This window comes from Entelurus aequoreus, linkage group LG02 (genome assembly GCF_033978785.1).
Source record: "Entelurus aequoreus isolate RoL-2023_Sb linkage group LG02, RoL_Eaeq_v1.1, whole genome shotgun sequence".
Lineage (NCBI taxonomy): Eukaryota > Metazoa > Chordata > Actinopteri > Syngnathiformes > Syngnathidae > Entelurus > Entelurus aequoreus.
Genome location: NC_084732.1, coordinates 71,922,685 through 71,948,248, shown reverse-complemented (window position 1 = coordinate 71,948,248; position 25,564 = coordinate 71,922,685). Strand labels below are relative to the sequence as shown.

The following is a 25,564-nucleotide window of genomic DNA, read 5'->3' as shown; positions in this document are numbered from 1 at the left end:
AGCAAAATACATAAATATTACATGTTATTATGAATGTGCCTGTTACTACATTACATATATACTTACAGTGTGTATAGAAAACATTGTTGGAGGTTTTTAAAGTTGTTTTGTTTTAGAGTGGGTTAAAGGCGGAATAGAGTGAATCCCATTGTTTCTATTGTTAGCTGACTCTTGCAAGCTTATATTTAGAGTTAGAATGCATGAAAACCGAAAAACATACAGTATGTGTGCTTGTATCACATAAGGATTGTGAATGATTGATATAATTGCAAAAAAGGTCCCGTTTAAGGAATAGGAATAAGCAGCTAAAATACATTACATGTTGCAAAAACATAGGTACAAGCTCAGGATTGTTTCTGTGACCAAAATTCTTTGCGTATATTAGAATTTATTGTAATCATGCCAACAAATATGCTTCTGCATATAAATTCACATGAAATTTAAGATTGTACAGTTTACCTGTACTAATGAAGTACCGCGGTGCAAATGAATTAAAAATGATACTATACTGCCTTTGAAAAATACTGGTAATTATTTTTTTTCATTCGCATGCTGCCGTTCGTCGGTGACATACAGAACCCAGGTGCATGTTATTTAGTGTGTTAAAACGCACACACAAAGCGCTTAGTGGGGACAGGAAGAATGGCAAAAAACGACAATTCCGCTGTTTAATAAAGAGGGCGCGTAAAGCGCAATATTGAGGTACAGTATTTGGGCGTCAAAACTATCGATAAAGGTGATGCTTTAAACATAGAAGCGCCGCGTTGCAAAATAGTGCTTTAAAACATGACTTGCCAAAGTTGACAACTGACAAAGTATTACCACCTTTGTTTCAAACTTAGCTAAACAATTAAATAACAAGTATTCAGATATGTACAAGCACTTTAAAGAGTAACAGGTAATGCAGTTAACATCAGCTTCCCACATATCGTTACGTAGACGCGCACACAGCTGGTTGGCTTTGTGCAAATTATTAGCGCAGTTGAAACCACCCACGTAATATAAACTAACGCAAATGAAATGACTGAATTTTGTAACAAGTTTCTACAATCTTTAACAATGTGTCTTTCTTGTATTTTTACCTGCTACATGCATAGTAAAAGGGACACGCGATAGAAAATGGATGTCTTAAATGTGTACTTTTAGCCATAGTATTATTTTTAGTATTTACTATTGATTGTATTTGTCTTAAAGCATAGACCAAGAGTGGCAAACATTAATCATGAAGCACTTATTACAATGTCAATAAAGCATTATATTCTTGTCTAACCTAATTCTAGATTACGGCAGTCCATACTGTACATGTGATACTTACACTTGTAAATTGTTCTTTGAGAGCAAAAAGAAAAGCCCCGTGTGTTTAACGACTTTTATTTTATTTTTGTTATTTTAATCTAAAACGGTTCTTTAAGTGCAATAGGAAACATTTGTTTTATGTATCGTAAACTGTTCAGAAAAAAGAAACCAATATGAATTTTTTTGTGGCACCCTTTATTTTGAAAAGAATCGAAAAGTATCAAAAAATATGGAAACAGATGTTGGTACTGGTACCAAAATGTTGGTATCGGGACAACCCCAATGAAATTACAAGAAAACAACATTTATTTGTAGAGGAATATATGAATGTAATCTCCTTCCCATACAAATTATACTGATAGAAAACACATTCAGATTGAAAATTGTATACAACGTTTATATGAGTTAATTGTTTATTATTTTACATAAGTGTTAAACTACGCTATGCTATTCTGTTCTTCCAAAGTGCAGATACCTATATGATGATTCAATAATAATTATATTAATATTTGGGAGTGTCATTTTGATCTACGGTAGGATTGTATTTTTGCAAGTTATTATCGTTCATGTACTATACATTAGGGGTGTAATGGTAGGAAATGAAGTGTGTTCGTAGTAGATGAGGAATTGTTCCAAATTTCAAAATCTATCCATAACTGTGTGAGTTATGTTGCTAACAAACACACAAACAAACCCTGGTGAAAACCTAACCGCTTTGGGTGATGTAAAAAAGTCTGCGTTCTGCAAAGCGCACCACTTTTGTCTTGAGCGTTTACAAGGTGACACAGAGCCAGCCGGTTACGCCACACCGCACGGAGGGACATCACCAAAAAAAACATACACCGCGGGAAGTACATGTAAACTAAAAAGCTACTTGATAAGCACATCAGTTTGTGAGGTATTTACATTATTAAAAGTTCAATTGTTAGTTAAGTTTTCTGAGAAACAGCATTTTCAAACTGATATACACATGTCCACTGTGGAGGACACTGCTTCCAATAATGTAAAGGTTGTAAGACACTAAAGTGTACATTACTGTTTTACACTGGATGTTTACATTGTCACTTTAAAAATACTCCACTATAAGTTTGTGTTAATATTTGCTTGAAACAGTGGCTGTTCCTGCACAATTATTTGCAATTAAAATACATGTATTATTATTGTACTTGTAGTAATAAATATGATTAGAAGATTTTAGCATATTCAATTACAGTAAGTGTGTCTAACTCAAACATTACTGCCACTTAATTTTACCCACTATGGCATTTTAAATATTTTTATTGGGACATATAGCACAATAATATCGTACTGTGGCCTTAATACCATGATAACATTGTACCGTGAGATTTTGATATTGTTACATCCCTAATGTATATATTAGTTGTTGCACACAGCAGCGTCTGCTGCAGCTAATGGGAATCCAAATAAAAAACTAACAAGTTTGCAAGCAATGGCAGCCACAGAAAGCGTGGATGCTACCATGGCTGCAATTTTACCAGAACTTTAATGTCTTTACTAAAAAAAAGAGCTAAGAATAAAGCTGAATGATTTTCTTCATTAAAAAAGAATGTTGTCACTAGAGATGCGCGGTTTGCGGACACAACCGCGGAGTCCGCGGATAAACCGCGGGTCGGGCGGGTGGCATGACGAAAAAAATTGATTTTAAATAGACTCGGGCGGGTGGCGGTTGAACCAATTCGGAAATATATATACATAGTTAAATGTATATATGCGCAGCAGGGCGCATTTTAGAATCCTGGCACTGTAGATGCCATTTTATTCCTGCATAGTGCTAACAAAAAAAAAAAGTAAGTAGACATACGGTTGGATATGTTAAACAAATTAGTCTACGTTACCTAGGCTATACCAAATAAGCCCATGTCTAACCTATATTGAGTTCGGTCAGCTGAATAATTTTGATGGTTACGTGTTGTTTGGGTGCACTACAATGCAAAGGAATTAAGGCAATTGCGTTGTTTATCGTGGTTGTTTTCTATTGGAGATATACTACTGTGTGTTAATTATTTGGCCTCGCTTTCAAGTGAAGCGCATCTCCGATTGGCTACAATGTAAGGCTATTTAGCCTGCTTTGTTTGTCGCGACCGTCTAATTTCATAATAATTCAAGTTTGATGATAAAGTGCAGTCTGATGGGTTTGATTACCCCCCTTCAGCTATTTGCCTTGGCCAATAAGTTGCAGGTAATTTATTATTATTATTTATTTTATTTATTTTTGTTTAAATAGGGATGACATACATATGTTATTGTATAATTTAAGTTTGTCTGGCGAGATTGACAGCCTAAGGCTTATGAGGCACATTTTTTATTTATTTTTTTATTTCAACTTAAAAACGTATGAGGCTAGAGACTATGCCTATGCCTACAAAATAGGCTAGGTGTTTATCTTTATTTTCCTGCCTGTCGTTGACAATGGATATTGTCTGATATTTTGTCATGGCTGCAGATCAATCAATAAAGGTTAATCTTTGTCGCGGGTTGGATGACCACTTTTGTGATGCGGTTGCGGATTAAATAATTGCCTATCTGCGCATCTCTGGTTGTCACACTCTTCCCTACCTGGCTTGGTGCAAGACACTGGTTGCTGACCGTTATACATCTCACCTGCTAGGTGATCTGACTGTCCCATAATGCATGACACAGGCTGTTTTTTAACATTTCTACTTATATATCCCTTTTAAACTATTTCAATGGTTTGTTTCCACTTAAAGTCCAAGATACAACTTGTTTTAACGGGTATCAAAAGTATGTGTAAACCTAATCTGTGTCAACACATAAAACAATACTTCCAAATAACATGCAGGTATTTTTTGTTTCATACCTCCTTGTGAGTGTCTTCTATAATCTTCTTGTCCTGCAGGTAGAACAAATTATTTTTGACAGTCAAATGAGGGACATGTGAGAGCTTTGGCACATACAGTAGCTGGGCAGAATATATATGTATATACAGTAAGATGTGTCTTCAAGTTACCTGTGTGAGCTGTTGTCGTAGCATGTTGACCTCATCTTGCAGCGCCCTCTGCTCGAGGTGGTAATTCCTGAGACTTTCCTGCAGGGACTCTTTCTGCCTTTCCAGGTCCTGAAACACAATGCCACACGAAATGAAATTGATCTGTCACTAAAATGTTCAAGACAAAAAGTGTCCCTCCAGGATTGTTTTTTTTTGTTTTGCGGCCAAAAATTCCCGGTTTTGTTTCAACTTTTTGAAAAGGTTGCAATGTTTCATCTATTTTTCTTTTTACATCAGCTTGTGATTTTACAAATGTATTATCAATATCCTAAGTGTTATTTGTAACTATAACACACGGTAATGTGTGGTCACATTGAGTAATGTATTTGTATTCAGAATATCATATTTATTGAACATATACAGTATGTTGGGAGTTGTATCTCCATTTTACCAGTAAGTCCGTTGGTAAGGCAAGCATTATGTTCTCGCCTTCAGTCAGTTTAAAGTGAGAAAAGAAAATGGTAGCCGTTGTCCGCCTTATCATTTTGGTGTTTTTTACAGGACGAAACATAATATTCCATGAACCTTACGTCCGTGGCCTGTTCCATGTTTAATCTAGGGCTGCAGGTATTGATTATTAATCTTTTGATTAATTTGTTAAATAAATCGAAGAATCTAATAAAACACACTTTCTAGCCGTAATTTGTGTTTTAGGAAAAATAGATAAATGCACATAACATTGAAATTGCACTTTTACCACAGGAGCTATACTACTAGGGCTGGGCGATATATTGATATACGCGATATATCGCGGGTTTGTCTCTGTGCGATATAGAAAATGACTATATCGTGATACTCGAGTACACATTCTCACGCAGTTGCTTTTAGCTGTGGACATTACACGACAGGCTCTTCCCACTCCTTCTTGTGTCTCCTTCTCACAGACAACAAGCGCACCTTCTACATACGTCACATACTGTCACGTCATACGTCACATACGTATACGCCCTCGCGGAGCAGAGAGGTAGCGGCATGGGTGACGTTAGCTGTGGTGCGAGTGGTAATACGAGAGAAAGAAGGTGTGAATCTAGTAACAAATGAAGGAAGAATTAATTCCAAGAAAAACAGCAAGGGGGTCCATCGTCTGGCGGTGGTTTGGCTTCAAGCGGGAATATGTCAAACAGACAACCGTCATTTGTCAAGTGTGGGGCAAAAGCGTTTCTACAAAAAGTAGCATTACTGCTAATATGTAGCATCATTTGAAAAGTCACCTGCTAGAGAATGAAGAGTGCTTACTACGCATGTCAACATCTTCATTCGGTGCCACACGCCCACACCTTCAAAATGCCAAGGCAAACATTTCCAGATCAACACCGTATGAAAAAAAGAGTCGACAACAAAAGGAGATAATGTCCGCAGGAACCTACCACATAGCGAAGGACGAACACTATTTGATTCCCTATTATGCAGCTCATTTTTATTTGACACTTATTGAAATATCTTGTGTGACATCATGTTTTTAAACTATTTTAGTGGCGTTCTGTACAAAAAGTGCACTTTAATTTAGTGTTGTTTTGATAAGTCATCTTAGTGACATCATGCACAAAAGTGCACTAATAGCTTGTTTTAAAATGTCTCTGACAATCTTGCACTTTCTGTTTTGGAAATGACATGAATGTTTGTGCCACTGCTTAATAACAGTTTAATAAATATCGTTTTGGTAAATTAACTTAGTTGTGATTTTCTTTTCTGCCTGAAAGTTTAAAATGAGCATATATTAATGCAGTATGAACAAGAATGTTTTAATATAGACACATAGAATCATCATACTGGTGTGACTATATGTATCAAGTGTTAATTCAAGGCTAAGGCAAAATATCGAAATATATATCGTGTATCGCGAAATGGCCTAAAAATATCGAGATATTAAAAAGCCATATCACCCAGCCTTATATACTACTATGAATTACTTCTTTATAAAAAAACATAATTGTGTAGCCTAAAACCAGGTAATAGATAATAAAGAACCAAAAAAACCTAAAAGACTCTCCGATTAAGTATAATAAATTGGGTGACAATGTACTTAACATTTTAACACATGCTAACATGTTTAAATAAAACATTTGTTACACGAGTCAAACATATAATATGGCTTTAGCTGCCAAAATAGATGTTTAGCTTGTTTCTGCTATTAAATGTGACTGATGGTTTCTGGTAACGTGCTGCATTATCGACGTAGTGCCATTGTAAAAAGCCAGCTCCAATTTTTGACAGGGCAAACATTTCAAATGTCTGTCTTTTTCAGTACAATTAATCACAAAACCTCTCCCTCGTCTTCATTGGGCCCTTTGCTCTCTTTCCACCTTGTTGCCGAGCCATCTTTCTTGGCATTCTACTAATCCCACCACACATACACAGGCCACATCACGACCTACATCACCATAGGTGTACTATCATTTGCAATCTATTTGATCAGTCTTGCAGACTTTTTATTAATTAAACTATTAATCAAATTCCATTCATCCGTTTTCTACTCGCAAGGGGGCTGGAGCCTATCCCAATCAATAAATCATTGCGGCTCTTTTTCCATCTTCTTGCATTTTTACACATCTGACAGTGGTGCAACCGTGTTATTTTACCGGCGTGCTTTTCTTTTGAAGATCTGACTTTACCGGCTACAAATAGTGCTACGCCCATGTTGACCAGTTAAAAAGTGCTCATCAGTCGCAAACTTTTGTTTACATTTTATCACACTGCATGTAGTTTACCCCCGCTTTCGTTGAGAATAATGGGAAACTGTTGAACCTGACCTACAGCAATGGTTTCGTTGGTTAATGAGAGCCCCTAAAGGGCCGCCAAAAATATATGTTTCTCAACTGTGGTCCGTGTGGGCTGCAAAGTTGTAATACACCTTTAGACCACTTGTGGCAGTAATGACAATGACAAAAAAAGAAGTCTGTAGCTAAAGTCTTAAGCGCAAAAATATCACTAAAGTGGTGAAGTTGTAATTTATTTTGCACTTAATTTTGACAGTTTATTTCAGCTACATATATTATTATTAATTTAGTTGTAATTTATTTATTTTATCACTGTGTAATTGTATGTACATTTACTTTTACTCAGTTTTTATGAATCTCTTCTTTTGCAGCATATTTGGTAAGTAGTTATTTTTGTAATCCACCTAACCTAACCTAACCTCGATACAAATCTTTGCGATTAACACATGCTTTCATATCATACAACAAAGTTTATCCTGTTAAACTGTCAGTAGGTTAGATATAATTATTGATTACGATTAAAATAAAGACTTTGATTACTAATTCAGCCTCGGGCCCCTCTGTAGTGGAAAAGTGGCGTCCCACAGTCAAAAAGTATAAGAAACCTTGAGTTTGACAGTAAGTCATGGACAAATCCGACGGGCGAAATGAGAGTGATTAGCCAGAAGGTGGGCAAAAGCGTGGACTGGAAATAGCTGCAAGGCCACGTAGAAATTGCAGTTAATGGTTAAATTTGCGTAAATTGGCCTAATTGCAACATCGCAAAAATCCTGGAGGGTCTAAACAACTTTGTGAATGTGTGTCTTGTCAGAAGAGCTAATGCTTACATTTATCATGTGATCCTTTCTGTTAGACTCCATGGAGTCTGAGCGCTCCACCGACTGCTGAGGACAACACAAACATTCTAAAAATGTGCTAGAGGAAATCACTTGAACTGAAACACTCCTTACAAAATATAAGCAACAATGAACAGTCCATTCTCGAAGACAAGTTAAGAATAACAATGTGCCAAAGTTCTGTATTGTGTAATGTTGTGTCATGAATGTTGCCATTAAATGCCACTATACATCACCATAGTGGCATATGGGAAGAAAAAAATGAGGATATGAAAATGGATTTTGTTTTACCACACTGGTAATACTGTAATAATGCTTCTGAAATATGATGGGAAGTAGAAAAGAAAAATATCAAATTATGCCATACCTGTCGCTTCCACTGTTCTATTTTTGCAGCCTCTTTTTCTGTAAAAAGAAACGGAATTTCAGAATGACTCATTCTTAAAATGACAAAATAATCAAAGAGTGTAAGTGCTACTAAACAAGACCATAATAAAAGCACACAATGTTTACAAAAGAGGCTCAGCATGACGATGAAATAGGCCCTTTGTTATGTTAAAGCTATTAAACGAATGTGTTGCTGCAAATTAAGATTAAGATTAAAGTACCAATGATTGTCACAAACACACTAGATGTGGTGAAATTTGTCCTCTGCATTTGACCCATCCCCTTGGGGAGCAGTGGGCAGCAGCGGCGCCGCGCCCGGGAATCATTTTGGTGATTTAACCCCCAACTCCAACCCGTGTTGCTGAGTGCCAAGCAAGGAGGTTATGGGTCCCATTTTTAAATGGAACAGAAAACCACACATTTCACACCCAATTCCTTTATGTAATAGAGATACACATAAATCTTCAGACAAGTCTTTAAACATATTTGACTTTTCATTTGGATTTGTGTGGGAGTAGTATATTTAGTCCCTGACAAAAATGGCGTTCTCACCTCTTGTGGCTTTGTCGAGGCAGACTTTAATCAACGCAACAAGTTCGTGGTTCTTGCTGAGGCGAGCATAGTGGAAAGCATCATGGCCCAAGCTGTCCACCTCCTTGACATCGGCTCCATTTTTTAACAACACTTCCACTGCGTCCTTGCAACCATACTCACATCCGAGAATGAGTGCCGTTCTAAGGTTGGGGGAAAAAAGAGAATCTGTTGCACCAAGATGAAATATAAACATAAACTGTAAAACAAAAGGTCTCAAACTCAAAGCGCGGTGGCCAGATTTGGCCTACCACATAATTTTATGTTGCCCGTGAAATCACAAAAATAATGCGCTTCAATAAAGCATTCCTTCTATAATGCTAAGTGTATTTGTTCTTTTAATTTTGCCAGGGAAAAATATTTATATGTAATTGCATATCTTCTAAACTTAATTATTATCTGATCATGCAACAAGATATTCCAAGCATTTTTAGTTATAAAAAAAAAATACATACTTCGGGGTGTCCCGATACAACTCTTTCACTTCCAATACGAGAACGATATTAGAGTACTGGCTGATAGAGATATTAATCCGATACAGTATCAGCACAAATCATAGTACATACTTGTATTATGTTGCAGTGTGGAATGTTGGAAAAACTTTGAATAATTGATATTACTCAGAGAACAATGGTAGCTTTGATAAACATTAACCTATTTATTATTAACGTTATGACAGACTTATGCTGTCTTTAAGGGGAACTGCACTTTTTTTTTTGTTAGAATTTTGCCTGTTGTTCACAATCATTATAAGAAACAAGAAGACAGGTCTTGTTTTATTTTATTTTATTTTATAAATTATAAAAAAAACGCTTGCAAGATGCGGCTAATGGGACTCACCTTCAATTGAACGTTTTATATACAACTGCAAGTCTATATATATTTGTCATAACAGACAAAATCATAACAATATGTAATATGTACAATATTTACCGAATGTTGGTCATTTTATGCACAGCCGGAACGAATTCATCGGCGCATTTATATTCCATTTCCATAGCAGCGCACTTCCGACTTCCTGCAACAAATTTGTTCCTACTCCAGGAATCAAACGCGAGTGTCATGGCAGACTTGGTAAGAGACAACGAAGACAAATATTTTTGGACAAAGGAGGATTCACAACCTTATCTTTTTGAAACTAAGTATACGGAGGATGAACTGCTGCTTATAAAAGAGAGCACAAAAAAGAGGCTGAAACATTGGCGCGGACAAAAGCCGAGAGTGCGCGACAAGATCACGCCGCAAATTTGGAACTTTGAGCCAAGCAATGCGGAATTAATGGATCGCTTACCCAAATCAAGTGGAAACATCCCCGGCAAGTAAGTCACTATACTATTGATCATTATACATGCAGCACATCACCGTACACTACAGTTCATACGCTGTCGAGCGAGCTGTGTACAAACAAAACATGAAATGTGGGCTATACGATTGTTCATGTTTTTTACTCAGTACAAGTTGGTGTTCTATCACAGTGGTGTACATTACATACTCAAACGCGTTTCGGTGCAGACGCAGAAGCTAGCTTATCTCTTTCCGTAGTTAGCTTTTACGGCTAAAACCGTAGCATGCCGATGTGTTAGTACGCTAAAAAAAGAGTTCGCTCTTACAATAACAATGTCGCTACAGCTTGGTTATTACACAGGTTACGGAACGTAAATGAAGTATTGTTGACGGTTTTTGAATGCATTTTAAAGTGATTTTGAGGTAGACTGGATTGCTCCCATTAGCTGCATTGCTAGCCACCAAGAACGAGACGATTTCTATATGTTAGGATGCAAAAGAATAAAAAAATAAAAATGTGTCTTGTCTTTCATAAGGATTGTGAACGATAGGCAAAATTCCAAAAAGGTGCAGTTCCCCTTTACATAGAAGTAGAGTAGTAATTACTTTTTTGGTGACACCTAGTGGCCAATATAATCCATGAGGCAGTAAATTGATTGATGCGGACAGGTTTGCTACTGGATACTTTCTAATATGTTTCTGCCTTGGAGACTTTGTATGTGTAAGTAATATGCAACTATAATCATTTGACAAATGTGCTGTTTTAGACTGCAATATTGCTCAATTAAGTACACTTATTATGTTTGCTTGTGTGCTATTGTGTGCTTAGCTGCTGTGAAGTTGCTAGCTCCTAGTAGCCTATAGATTAAGATTAAAGATTAAAGTACCAATGATTGTCACACACACACTAGATGTGGTGAAATTTGTCCTCTGCATTTGTCCCATCCCCTTGGGGAGCAGTGGGCAGCAGCGGTGCCGCGCCCGGGAATCATTTTGGTGATTTAACCCCCAACTCCAACCCTTTGTTGCTGAGTGCCAGCTGATGACTTCACTAAAATACAAGTGTGTTTATTGGAGGACATTTAGATGTTAACTGCCTGTCGAGCTTTGCACAAGTAAACGCATTGCAGGACTGCTTGTATCGGAGCTTATTTGTGGTATTTTACATGCAAGCCCATATAATTTGATACTTGTTTTGTTTTTTTGCTGATATCACACAGATATCTATGATCAATATCGGATTGGGTTAACCCTAACTTAAGTATCTGCACTGACTTATGATTTCAAAGCAAATTATTCATCAATAAAAAAATATAATAAAAATACATTTACATATACAGTATATCTGTTACATGCGGCCCTCCGAGGAAGTCATAACTGTGATGTGGCCCTCAATAAAAACAAGTTTGACAACACTAATGTAGCAAAAAACATAGCACACAGAAAAATGAGGTCCTTGTTGCACTCAATACTATCTGCACAAACAACAACTTCCACTTAAAGCTGCTATATGTCACGGTTAGGCAAATGCTAAGAGAGCGCTCGCATTCAAACCTTCGAGTAACGAACACACACAAAGAAAAAGAACAAAACCACAGCGCAATGACAGTGTTTTATGGTCTCGCTCACCTGTTTAAACTAAATTTAAAGCCCTTGGCCGTTCATCATGTAACATTTTTTTCTGGCAAAGTAATGGAGAACATGAACTACATTAACAGGATTATGATATCAGCTCTGTCTTTCCCTAATTGGTTTATCCATGCGGGCAACTCCTACTTTTTTTGCTTGTCCCGGACAGAGATATTGGCCCCTCGCTCTACAAGAAGCTGACAGATACGTGGATGACACATTTGGGTTGCCAGCACCAGAGGAGTCCTGCCATCCTAAAGAACAAAGACACAACACACAAAGACATATTTTCACCAAACTGTTGTATACTGTACATCACTGAGTGCCCGACAATACTTTCTATTCTTTTGTGAATGCTACCATTAAGTGTACAATTTAGCAAATCGTTGTGCTGGTCAGTCCTCGTTGCCACTGACATTTGAACTGCTTTTGACAGGTACACAACACAATTTGCTTTGCAACATCAATAACTTTACAGGTGGCAAACAAGACAATGTCTTTGAAGAATGCATGAAAACAAACAGTGCCAAATGAAGTGGAAGGTCTTACAAAATCACTGGTATTGACTGAAGCACCGCTGTCGCAGAGAAGTTTCACGCTGGATGAGCAGCCTGCCATAACTGTTGAGAAAATAGTCCAATTCACCTTACAAACAAAAGCCAACACATGACATTCTGTTTAAAAGCTCAACAGGAGGGCCATTCCTATCACAGTGATCCCTTTAAAAATGTCAGCACTGTCCTGTTACCTAAATTGTATTTTTTATGTAAATTGTCTTTTTTTAAAAATGTACCGGTATATTTTTTTGTTGAATCACTAAATGTACTTAATGTTAACATACTATTAGCATGAATGCCATCTGGAAATATTTCATATATATGCTAATTATATTCTTTATTCAGAATCAGAATCAGAAATACTTTATTGATCCCTGAGGGGAAATTAAAATTGTCAGTCCTGTTACTAAAATATATAAAAACTTCATACAAAAATCAGGGATGAGCAATATGGGCTAAAATCTAGATTGCGATATAGATAGCTGCCTCCTGCAATAGAAATATGAATCACAATATATTATTTGTAATATAAAATATAATAAAATCATTTCCAAACGAGTTACAAAGGCTCCTTATTTGGCTGCTGACTTATGCGGTAACATATTACATAATTTACTGTTATATTATTTTGTTAAAACTTTTATTAATCTATTTGCTCATTTACTGCTAATATCTGGTTACTTTCTGTTTAAATCCTTTGATTTTTCCCTTTAAGTCCTGCTGTGTTCAGGGACTTATTTACTGAATTTGTTAACAATAACAAAACTGACAAAAACTATTTCTGATTATAAAGACTATCGATATAATGATGTAGTATCAACCATATACTAATACTATAGTCGATATCGTTACTGTTTATATTTTTATCGATCTGCCCACCGCTGTTTACATTCAAGAGCTCTAGCTTAGCGGATAGCATGGCTTATTGTATCCTCCTACAGTGTAGCATGTTTAGTTATTCATCAGCCTCCAGTGATAATGTTATTGGAAAACAAACATTGTTTTTTTTGACGCCATGGTGGCGGGAATTAGTTAGCTCACTTGCAAGGATGCTACATTGCTTTTAAGACTCGGTTGTTTCCTTGTCGCTGTCGGGACACAGCAAGAATGTGTCGGCCAAATTTAAGTCATTTACATTGTATATCGTCTATATTGCACAACACTAACAACAATTAGTTAAAATTGCCTGATATACATATTCTGATAAGTTTAATATACGTATTATAAGATTTTGAGTTGAAAAAAATATATAAACTTAAGTTCACATTGAGAACCAATGGCACAAATTCGGTGGAATGCCCTATACATATATACAATCTTTAAGATCACCGTTACAAAGTTCAATACAATTTTTACTGTACTGTAACTGTATCGTTAGTACTTAGGACTTTCTGAACAAGTAGTGGTCAACTCGAGTAAAGAATGCAGATTGCAGTATAGAGTATGGAGACGTGATCCCATAAACACGTACCCGCATCATGGAGAGCTGTTCTTCCTTGTAGATCCACATTTCCAACTGGACAGTTATGCTATTGAAAGTTAAAAAAAAAACAAGCTTACTAATGCTGATTCCCCACAAAACTACAACAATGCATATTCTTCTACAGCTTTCTAAAAAGCAGAGAACTCAATTGCTCTGTTGATTGCTATTCAGAGTGTTGCTGGACTGGAACTGGTTTGGAATTTGAATTGTTATTTTGTTAGACTGATTATAATCAAAAAACAAAAAACTAAATAAAAATAAATTTGAAAAAAGCAGAGAACTTGTGTGGCAACTGTTGATTGATTCAGGTTTTATTTGAACATGTGTATTGTGATACAAGTGGCAGCAGCATCTGCAATTGGCAGTAATATAACATGAAACGCGAACACGGCACATTTTAGGAATAAATAAGAAATATTTGCAAACAACAGCTCCTTTAACAGTGTCTAAATAATTAAGGGGGCAACAATTCTGGATTTTGTTCAACAGCCTTCTTTTCCCAAAACTTCATCCACCACAACAAAAGGCTGAAGGATAGGTGCCGAATTTGGTACTTTCATAGGCACCGACCAAGTCCCGCCGGTATTACTGGGTATCGTTTCACGTGAAATAAAATGATGCCATATTTTGATACCTTTGTAGCACATGACATCACATCACCAAACACTTGACGGGCAACCAAGCCGTCAAGCAAAACTTGGAGCGGACTCAGTCAGACTGCCTTGGGATAATGTTGCATTTTCAATGCCAACAAGGCAAATATGCCTGACAGAAAACACTGAAAGTACAGTCAGGCTCCACTTTTCAAAATGTGTTAGCTCAATGCTAATTCACATTGGATTTGCCATAGACATGCTCCTGATTAGCATCAATGATTTTACGTGGCAATTTCAACACCCCCAAATTTATGGTTTATGGTTTAGGTTTATTTCAAACATACATACTGTTACAACATGATACATCACCATTTCCAGTTTCTCTTTTCAACATGTTCGAAAAGGAGTACGAAGAAGCAGAGTTTATTTAATCCTACCCCTATTCCATTTAATAGCAATTACTGACACATTTGATTAATTTTCTGTTTTTAATTCGTAAATAATTTACACCATAAATAAAAGTTTTCAAATAAAGAAATAAATACATAGTAAAATATACTGTAATTCAGAAAGTGAGATGAACAAGATTATCACATGTTCAATAAGGTTCAAAATGTTTATTAGAGTATTCTTCTTTGTACTTTGTAAACAATTTGAGTTCGAACAATTTCTTAAATTGGATAATATTAGTACACCGTTGGATTTCTTTGCTTAATCTATTCTATAATTTAATTCCACATACTGATATAAAGGTTTTAAGTGTTGTACGTTCATACAAATGTTTTAAATTACATTTTTTTCTGAGGTTATACTTCTCTTTTGTTGAGAAGAATTGTTGTACATTTTTGGGAAGTAAGTTATAATTTGCTTTATGCATAAATTTAGCTGTTTGCAAATTCACTAAATTGCTGAATTTCAACATTTTTGATTCAATAAATAAAAGATTTGAATGTTTTTAAATATCAAATATGTGTTATTGGAACTGACCTTTTTTGTAACATGGTTTGTAGTTTTCCCATATTCCCACACAATAATTCAGATATGGTAACACAAGCAAATAGTGGAGAATATGGAGTGATTTTTTTGTCTAATACATATTTTGCTTTATTAATTATTGATGTATTTCTTGCCACCTTGTGTTGTTTTATTTGGTAATGAAAACTACAACTAATATGCACGTTATAATCAAACAACTACAGTATAATAATTAGGGGTGTAAAAATAAAAAAAATCAGATTAATCGCGATTCTTATTTCTAACTATGTTTAATCGATTAAAAAACGTTTTTTTTTTTTTTTTAATTAAAAATATATATATATATATATATATATATATACATTACTTTTTTAATCTGTCATGTCCAGCCAATTAGACAAATCATATTGTGTTGGATACCTCTCTTGTGGCCATAAATGTATTTGACTTCATTGGATGTTTGGGAAGCATTTTATTAAACAAAAAAATAGTTTTCTTTTAAAATGTTTTTAAGTAATATAGCAAATTGATCAAAGCTGTTTATCTATTTTTTATGGAAGAATGTAGTTAATCATAGGACTGGCATCCAATGTTATTAAAAAATGTATAGATTTTGAATGGAGATTGTTTTGAATCGAGAATTGATTCTGAATTGAATAGTCGTGGTGCCCAAAGATTCACAGACCTAATTTATAAGTACAAAACTTACACTATGAACACTTTCTAGGGCGCAGTAAAAGACTAGATTTAGCTTAATGACAAAGACTAATCTGTGAATAGGCCACACACTGTAGTCTATACACTACTGTCATCTAACATCTTGGAATTGCAGCTGCAGGCAACTCTACTACACACTTGATGTGGTGAAATTTGTCCTCTGCATTTGTCCCATCCCCTTGGGGAGCAGTGGGCAGCAGCGGCGCCGCGCCCGGGAATCATTTTGGTGATTTAACCCCCAACTCCAACCCTTTGTTGCTGAGTGCCAAGCAGGGAGGTTATGGGTCCCATTTTTATAGTCTTTGGTATGACTCGGCTGGGATTTGAACTCCAACCTACCGATCTCAGGGCGGACACTGTGTGACAATCATTGGTACTTTAATCTTTAATCTTAATATTCTACTTACAAATTAGACTCAGAAGTGTAAGAAATCAATATATAACAACTGGACAGCACAGTTATCATTATCAGCTCACTGTTCAATGTGAACAGAAAAATCTGATGTTAATTTGAAACAAATTAACATTTAGTAACATATGAAGTACAAATAATTGGTACTGTTGACTACTTGTATTAATTCCCAGGTACAGGGAATAAATATTCAAATGTGAAAGATACCCATTCCTACTAAATATTTTATTAGCAGTCACTAGTCATGGACTCTATTTTTCCTAGCATATGTGTAACAACCCAAAAGGTCAACTACAGTGCATTCAAATTTATAAATAAAGTTTGAATGGACAAGATACAGTATGACGTACATCAAATATTAAGTGTGTTCCAATTTTGTAATTGCAGCACAAAATGTGCCAAAATAATCTATTTTTGGAGGGTGGCGATAAAAATAAGGAAGCAAGAGTGTCAAATTAGGCCAAGTGGGGTTATTGATACCTTGCCTGGTGCATCTCAGCACATTCAATCGTCACTGGACATACTGTTCTACTGTGGTGATGAGGGCATGCTATGACGGACACCAGGTTTGTAGATCTAATGTTGCTGGTTAGGTATGACACGAACTATAAAAACCTACTTCTCTGTAGCAACAAGAGCCAAAAATTAGCATCATGCTCAAATGACCGTGCGAGAGGGGGGGGATTAGCAGGGGGAGCTGACGTTAGAGCATCTAGGGGTGATATCCTACACGACTAGGGTTTGTGCGGATGAAGTTGTGGCATCATCAGATCATTGGCATCAGGCTGCTACAGTATGTTGAGAGTGATGACCGCACCCAGAATCGAGGAAAAAGTTTGCAAGGGTGAAAGACTTGTCAACACTGTTGAAAATCCACCGCCACACAAATGACCTCTGTTAGATCATTGCCACATTAGAAAACGGGGTTTAAGCGGGCGCAGGGCCATAGTTGTACAAGGGGACAATACTGCTGCCTCATTGTACACACACAAATGTTTCATTGCAGCAAGCCAACAGTAAGCACTGGGCCCAGCTGCCAGAGCTGTGTTGCAAGGAATATTTAAAGGCTCTGAAAAGAAAACTGCTCTGGCGGGGATGCGTCACTGTCAATCACACATATATTACGCAAATTTAACAACACATTTAGTGGCCACAATGTTCAGTACACCTGCAAAGTTTAACTGAAAAAAACAAACAAGCTGCTGAAAAAAACCAAACAGCACTATACTGGGAGGTTAGTGTTACCTCTATGACCAAGTCAATTACGATTATTACATATCTAAAGAGACATTGTTTATATATTTATATTATTTTTGCATTGCTCCCTTTTAGGCCATGTCCACACGAACACAGATAGTTTCTAAACGCATATCCGGGGTTAAAATGATCTCTGTCCACACAAGTGTAGTTTCAAAATTGTCTCTGTCTTCACACATACATATACACACGCTGTCATGCCCATTTTGTCCAATCAGAAGCCTGGAAAAGCAACCACAGCTGACTTGGTGGCATTACCCTTCTGTTATTTTTATGTTTATTTTGATATGCTAGCTAACAATGCCACGTACATTATCTTTACTGCACTTACACAGAGCCTTGAACACGTGTGGAATTATAACACATTTAATCAGCAACATGGTGAAATATTACATGTGCAGTGAAGTGTCCATAAGTTCTAAAATCAGCGCACACTAACAACGAAAAAATAAAGCCTTTTGACACGTTAAGTGCCTAAAGCGCACGGACATGCGCTACAAAACTCTGGTGGAATTATAACGCATTTAATCATCAATAAATGAATATCTTATATGTGCAATGAGTGTACATTGTTTTTAACATTAGTACACACTAACAAGGAGAAAGATACATGAGTTTTTTTTGTCGCTCAGGCACATTATATGCACGTGCACGGTCGCGCCCGGCTCCATCGACACAAATGGAAGCAACACGCTTAAGTTAACTTCATGATCTGTCGTTAAAGGATTAAAACCATGAGATAATCTTGATGGTCAAAGTTGTTTCATCAGCTGGAGGTTCGACAGCGATTGTATCCAAAACAGCTGACTGTCATTGACGCTGGCGGGAGTGTGCAAGCTCATTTTGATGTGTCTTTTTTTATCAATGTTGTCTCAAAATAGCAGCATGTTTACGTTCAAAAATACAGTAAGTCTGATTGTTTAAAGACAGCGAGGCAGTATTGTTGGGCTTTGGAAATGGCAATGCACAGCTGTGACGTCATCAGAAGAGTACAAGTCTCCGTTTGAGCAGAGTACACACATGCTGACTGGAGAGTTTTGGAACTCTATACTTTGGCCAGTGTTTGCAAAAGTCTGCGTTTTTAAGGACAAAAGTATGCGTTTGCATGTGGACAAGAGGCCTAAACCCAGAGATAAGTATGCATTTATCAAGATTTGTGTTCGTGTGGACATGGCCTTAGACTGTTTTTGTGTCATACGGTTAAGCGTTTTGTGTCTGTAAGGGTAAAAAAAAACAAAAAAACTAACATAAGATAAAAGTTTGTCACACAGTATAAGACATTCTACAAAATTAGGACTGGAGGCGGAAATACAAAAACACTTTACCTGAAGAAGTTTTTGCACACACAGCGAGTGTCCATTTCTTGAAGCCAGATGAAGAGCATTTTTACCTATCAGTATTACACCAGAAAGAGAAAATTAGATCACGGTCAGAAATGTTTGTATATAGAAATGGCATAAATATTACTGCAAGTTTTACCAAGAATAATTCAAGCAATTGCGAAGAATATGTTATATCATATCAAATGTCGTCGCAATGTATATTTTGCTTTTACCAACAGACAATAAAGATATGTTTTCTAAAAAGCACAAATTTTCTATAGGGGTATAGCGGTACATCCATCTATATACTTCCTATACCGCTTATCTTCTTTAGGGTAGCGGGTAACCTGGAGCCTATCCCAGTTGACTTCGGGCGAAAGGCGGGGAACACCCTAGACTGGTCGCAAGCAATCGCAAGGCACATATAGACAATCATTCACACACACACATAGTCATACCTATGGACAATTTAGAATCTCCAATTAACCTTTAACTTCAATATATTTTTTAAAGATACATGTACAGATTTTTTTATGTGGAACATTTGGTGAACAGAGGTGTACATCACATGGTACACATTTAGTGGGGGACAGAAAGTATAACTGCCCATACTAATGCATCAAAATATCCAATAAAGAAATACCAACTCTTTACTAATGTACAATAATAATTCAGCCTTTTTAAACTGTTACTGTTGCATTTGAAAATACATGTTAACTATTATATATTATGTTATGTTTATTGTTTCTTATCATTTTGCTGAGGACATTGATCGTACCTGGACTATGAAGGTTGTCATAGAAGATGTTTCGCCTTTTATTAGGAGCAGGATTTATCCTTTAAGATAGCGGTAACTGTAACCCCTAATAATAAAAAAAGGGTGTGGGGTTCCACAAGGATCAATTTTAGTTCCCATTCTTTTTAATATTTACATGCTGCCTTCTGGGGATGTCATTGGGAGACTGACGATACACAAGTGTAGATTGCTGTGTCTCTTGATAACATCAATATACTGATAGATACCCTTTTTTTAACTGCATTTTAGATATCAAGTCATAGATGTGAGCGAATTTGGACAAAACAGATGTAAAAGTATATATACACATAAAAATAATGTATATGAGTATATCTGTAGTTTGATTGTGAATCACAACACAAACATCCCATTTGAAGGATGACTGTCGAGTCGGAATGTGAGAAGTGGTCAGTTTGTTAAAGATGGAGTTAGCAGTAAAAAAGGATCTCCAGTAACTTGCCAAACGGGTCAGTGTGTCAAATTAAGTTAATCAATTAAGTTTCATAGATGTAATCTTGACATAATGTAGTATTAAAGTAGATTTAAATGTTTGACTACATTTACATCTTTTTATTCAAGATTTTTACTGATCATTTTAAACTCCTCTTACATTTTATTTTTTTTATTCCGTTATTTTCTATTTATTTATTACAACCATTATCCTCACTTTTTTGTAAACAAATATTTTTAAAATGTATTTTATTATTATTATTTTAATGTAAATGTTTAGTTATTCTTCAGTGTGGACACCTCAAAAGTGGTCCTCAATTCTTCCTCAACTCATTGCCATGCCATGTCTTGTTATTGTTAATAGTGCCGACAGTGCGTTCATGCATGTGTCTGTGTTTTCTTTCTTCTTTTTACTGATGTAAACCACTTTGTGTTGCAACATGCCTGCGCATGAACACTGTCATATAAATAAAGTTTGATTGAATGATTGAAAACAATGCTTTCACCCTTATGTGAAGAAGGACACTAAAACAATTTTTGATATGGGTTACAGTTACTGCTACCTCGCAGGACAAATACTTTGAATCGGACACAATCACCTCAGACTTCAGCTGTCCTTGCTAACCTAGTATGGGAGCATGATCTGATGAAGCCAAGACAAGACCCAATACAAGGTAGAGTTAAATCCAAGAGATTAACGTTAATTTACAGTACTTTACCAACAAAGTTAGTCACGCGAAGGGCTAGGTTTATTTAATCTGCAAAAAAACAAACCCAATATGTCATGGTGTCATCATGTTCATCCAGCAAAGCAAAAATCTTTGACACATGTAGCACATTGCAGTCACCATGCATGTACTAACCTGTGGCATCAGTTGCTGTGACATCAGGATTGTGTGATAGTATGAGATTGAGACAGTCCAAGTGTCCTCGTGTTGCAGCCAAATGGAACCTTTGACACACAGGAAGAAATAAGAGTTGAAAATCATGGGAACGAAAAAAGCTACTTGAGCATGGTCACTTTATTAGTAAAACACCATGTACGGTATAAACTGATGTATTTCACTAGGCATGTCAACTTTTTTGTTTTAGTCTGGAGAAATACAGAAGCGATAAGGATAAAAAACTGATACGTTTTTTGTAAATTATGTCTTTAATTACATCCTTGTGCAGTAGAAATTTGGGACCGTCTGCTGCCTACTTGTGTGTAACTGACCGCAGTCCTTAACATATCAAGTTACATTTATCCGTTTACATACTAACCCAAAGGTATCTGCCAAGGCGACAGCATGGCTGTCACCTCAACACCAATGTGGGTATTAAAAGCGGTGTTGATGGCCCTGAGAAGCTGGTTCTTCAGTGAGCACTGAAGGGGCCTGACCACCCAGGGGTAAACAGCTCACAGTAAAAAGTAGTATGTGGAAAAAGTCATGTGATGTAAATAGATGTGGTTTAAGACCACATTTTTAATTATCATCGCGTCATGCACAATTAGGGATGTAACAATAAACGGTAAAAATGATAACCACGGCAAAACTCGCGACTAATAGTATTACCATTTTAAATTAAAATTATCGAAAAACCCTGATTCATAACTGCACTTTGATAAACTCATGGACTGACTGGCTACAGCTAGCTAGCTTAAATGCTAACATGAAAACAAGTGATATTAACGTATTTCCCTATTAAAGTACCAGTAGAGTGGAAAAACAAGTTGACTATATATGCTTAATTGTGTTTCATTGTATCCATTAAAGCGTATCCAATTGTATTTATAATCCGCGAAGTATGTGAAAACACTGTTTAAACATCCCAAAATGCCACAAATTCAGTCAGCTATTTTGAATATTGCGCTCCGAATATCTTCCGCTATTTCCGTAGATTGAAGTCACAGTAGTAACACTTCTGCACTCTGTGACCATGTTATCAGATCAGTCATACTAGAAGTTTGCAAAAAATTGAAAGAGATGTGCTGTTTATCATTCACAATCCTTATGTAAGGCATGAACACACGTTTTTCTTTTTTTATACATTCTAAGTCATAAAAAAAAAAAATAAATGAAAAGTTTGCTAACATTGGAGTCTACAGGGGCTCTCCATTTTACCCACAAAATCCTCTTAATAACCATCCAAAACCCGTAAACAATACTCTAGTTACATCTAGTGACCTGAATATTAACCAAATATTTATAATGCTGGCATTATAAGCGCTAACACAGACAAACTATTTTTAGCATTGATAACCGAGAGCTAACTATAGTTTATGGTTAATTTCACCACACCTAGTGTGTGTGTGACTATCAGTGGTACTTTAACTTAACTTTAATTTTATGCTGCACTGGACTCAAGGAGAGTTTTAAATGTAATTACAAAATTAAACTGAAGATGGCAGTAATGCAACATATGTGGATGTGAACTGCCGTAAAACTAGGAAGAAGAAGAAGCTTATGCAGCACTGGCCGGCAGCATATTGAGCCGGTGTGCTGCTTCTGCTACCACTGCATCGTGTTCGGCTCGTCAAAATTATTCTAGATTATAATTTATGACTGTCATCTGGATAATTGGAGGATTAAGCCATGAATCTAGAGGCTGTTCATCTGTGACATTCAGTTGATAACCAGAGGTGGAGACAAACACACACAACCGAAGACAGTGTGACTGTCAGCAGCAACTTTTTTAACCCTTTGTCTGGATTAAAATTAGTTCTTTATCTGAACAGGAAGATATGGACATCCTATCAATCGTCATCGAAGTAAGAGCAGACATTGTACAGTAAACTATAGTTGAATTATGTTAGTTTGTATTTCTTGTTGGGAACTGAACAATACTGCTACATGATGCTTAGTGTTTCACTAAAGCTAGATCTGTTTAGCAGAGCTTCTAAAATTTGTAGCTCATCCTCCTTATATTCAGGATCAAAACTATAGGGTTTTGAACCATCATTTGCCCCAAAGTAGTCGTTATTGGCTCCCACAAAGTCTGCTTGATTTGCATTGTTGTTGGTCGGGAGGGGATCTGCGGTTCCTACGCGATCACGTGTCTGGCTAGCTTATTATCTCTCAAAATGGCTCGGGAATCTCTGTGAGATTGATACTAATTTGATCACATCTATTTACTCTGAAACTTTGTAAGTCTTTCGGTGTCATACATCACATGTATATGATAATAGCGTCACTATAGAGGCAACTTTTTTCCTCTCTACTGGTACTTTAAAAAAGAACATAGATCAATCTAAACTTATATACACAAATTGCTATCTGAGCAACTAAGATATTCACAATTGTGCACATTAAACCAAGCTCTCCAAGAAGAGAATGACCATTCTATCATTCTATGATCGTTCGAGACAGCGGTGTTTTTACGGTGAGTGTGAGGACCGCTGAAAAGAGGACACTACAATGCCTGCCAGAAATAATGAATAATAATAATATCAGATTCTGTTACACACTTTTCATTTTAATAAATCTTTAAATGCTACAGCACAAACCAATATTTAAAACAATAAAAGCTTAGCTACTAAAACAGATAAAATACTAAGACTAAAACACTGTTAGTGAAACAGGCACAAATCGGGCAAAATAGTGGGATTTCTAACAGTGGGTCAATTTGTTTTGGTTATTTTAGAAGAAAACATAACTTTGTTAAAATATTTCACTGTGTGTATAAGTACTATTTGAGCACATTCAACAATATCGCGATAATAATGATAACCGTGATCATTTTGGTCACGATAACAGTAATATAACATTTTCATATCGTTACATCCCTATCCATATGTCATTTGGTTATCTTTTAAATTGGCAGTCTATATACTGTATACAGTCTAAAGACTTTAATTGTACTTGAACAATACATAAGTCTCTAGCTTAAATAATCGAAATATTCAACAGGGACTAAGAAATATGACAAAATATACATAGCCCTTGGGTTTTCTGTGAATAAGTTACGTAACGAGGATATATACTGTATATCCTTAAGTAGAGTAATATTTTTAATTGGAGTATGAGCTAGTCAAGTACCTTGACACATACAGATATTTAAATTCATTTGATTAGGTTTTTTGCTCCAATTGGGAAAATTAATAATTATCACTAGGCCTGGGCCGATAACCAACTTTGCTTGATGATATATTGACCTACAAAATTTGCAGATAAACGAAATGATTGTCAACAATATTTTAAGTCCAAATCAACCATTGGCATACTGATACTAATAATAATGCAAGTATACTCTTTAAAATGCATTAAACTCTTAATTATCATACATTTTAAACGTAATATTTGGAATGTAAACTTAAATATCTAAATTAATTAAATCAAATAATAAAAATAAAATATACTCTGTTAGCGAAATGTTGCACTTGAATAAAATTCCCAACCAAAAAGCAATAAAATAGTTTCTGTCTCTGTTAAAGAGAAGGTGGTGGACTCTCAACATGGCTAAATTAAGTTATTGTGACCAACATGATCACGGTTACCATTATTATCTTGATATTGTTGCATGTGCTCAAAAATAACTTATACATACACTAAAATATTTTCACCAAGTTGTATTTTTTTCAGCAATTAAAATTAATAGCCACACAATATACTTGGCAGAGGAAACATATTGAAGTATTATTGTTGCAAAATTATTTGCAAACGTGTATCTTTATCTGTGCGTGTGTAATCCAATTCACATGTCTGTGTACTAATGTGTGTGTCTGTATGTCAATCTGTGTACGCGCAATCAGATCCCCGTGTGTGTACATACATACACTCGCACATACATACACAAATATAGTACATACATACATACACACACACAAACAGAACATACATCCACACGCACTTTCACTGTACAAACATACATATATACATACTGCAAACACACAAGCACATTCATACATACATACACTCATGCATATAAATAAGTTTAATCAAAGGGCAAACTGGGTCAAACACGGCACACTGATAAAGCTTAACCTAGCTATACTATAACAATCTACAAGGTTAATATAGTTTGTTTCTCTTTTTTCCCCCATTTATCTGCCTTCTTTTGGAATTCAGGTTTTCGTAAAATTTATGTATTGTTGCATTTGAAATAGTTGTATTGTTGACAATAGAGGAAGAGAGGGGAACATACTAACTGCGGCGCTAAGCAAGTTTGAATGTGAAGTAGCAACACAACAAAAGAATAAATGCTTTGTACACTTTAACAGAAGTCTAACTGGAACTGCATTGCAGCGGAGA

At 36.0% G+C, this 25,564-nt stretch overlaps 1 protein-coding gene across 6 annotated transcripts in view; it reads right to left on the bottom strand.

Annotated features, from left to right (window-relative positions):
* The window catches only part of uacab (uveal autoantigen with coiled-coil domains and ankyrin repeats b), a 102,595-nt gene that overhangs the window by 7,343 nt on the left and 69,688 nt on the right, over positions 1-25,564 (bottom strand). For 4 of the 6 annotated variants that reach the window (XM_062032031.1, XM_062032058.1, XM_062032062.1 and 1 more), the window contains exons 3-12: positions 21,197-21,285; positions 19,091-19,155; positions 13,797-13,854; positions 12,318-12,388; positions 11,916-12,022; positions 8,817-8,998; positions 8,245-8,282; positions 7,869-7,925; positions 4,286-4,393; positions 4,136-4,168 (exon numbers count right to left, since the gene is read on the bottom strand). In XM_062032031.1, the coding sequence (XP_061888015.1) occupies positions 4,136-4,168; positions 4,286-4,393; positions 7,869-7,925; positions 8,245-8,282; positions 8,817-8,998; positions 11,916-12,022; positions 12,318-12,388; positions 13,797-13,854; positions 19,091-19,155; positions 21,197-21,285 (808 nt within the window). The remainder of the gene's footprint in view (positions 1-4,135; positions 4,169-4,285; positions 4,394-7,868; positions 7,926-8,244; positions 8,283-8,816; positions 8,999-11,915; positions 12,023-12,317; positions 12,389-13,796; positions 13,855-19,090; positions 19,156-21,196; positions 21,286-25,564) is intronic. The other 2 variants (XM_062032037.1, XM_062032052.1) reach the window with 2 other exon arrangements.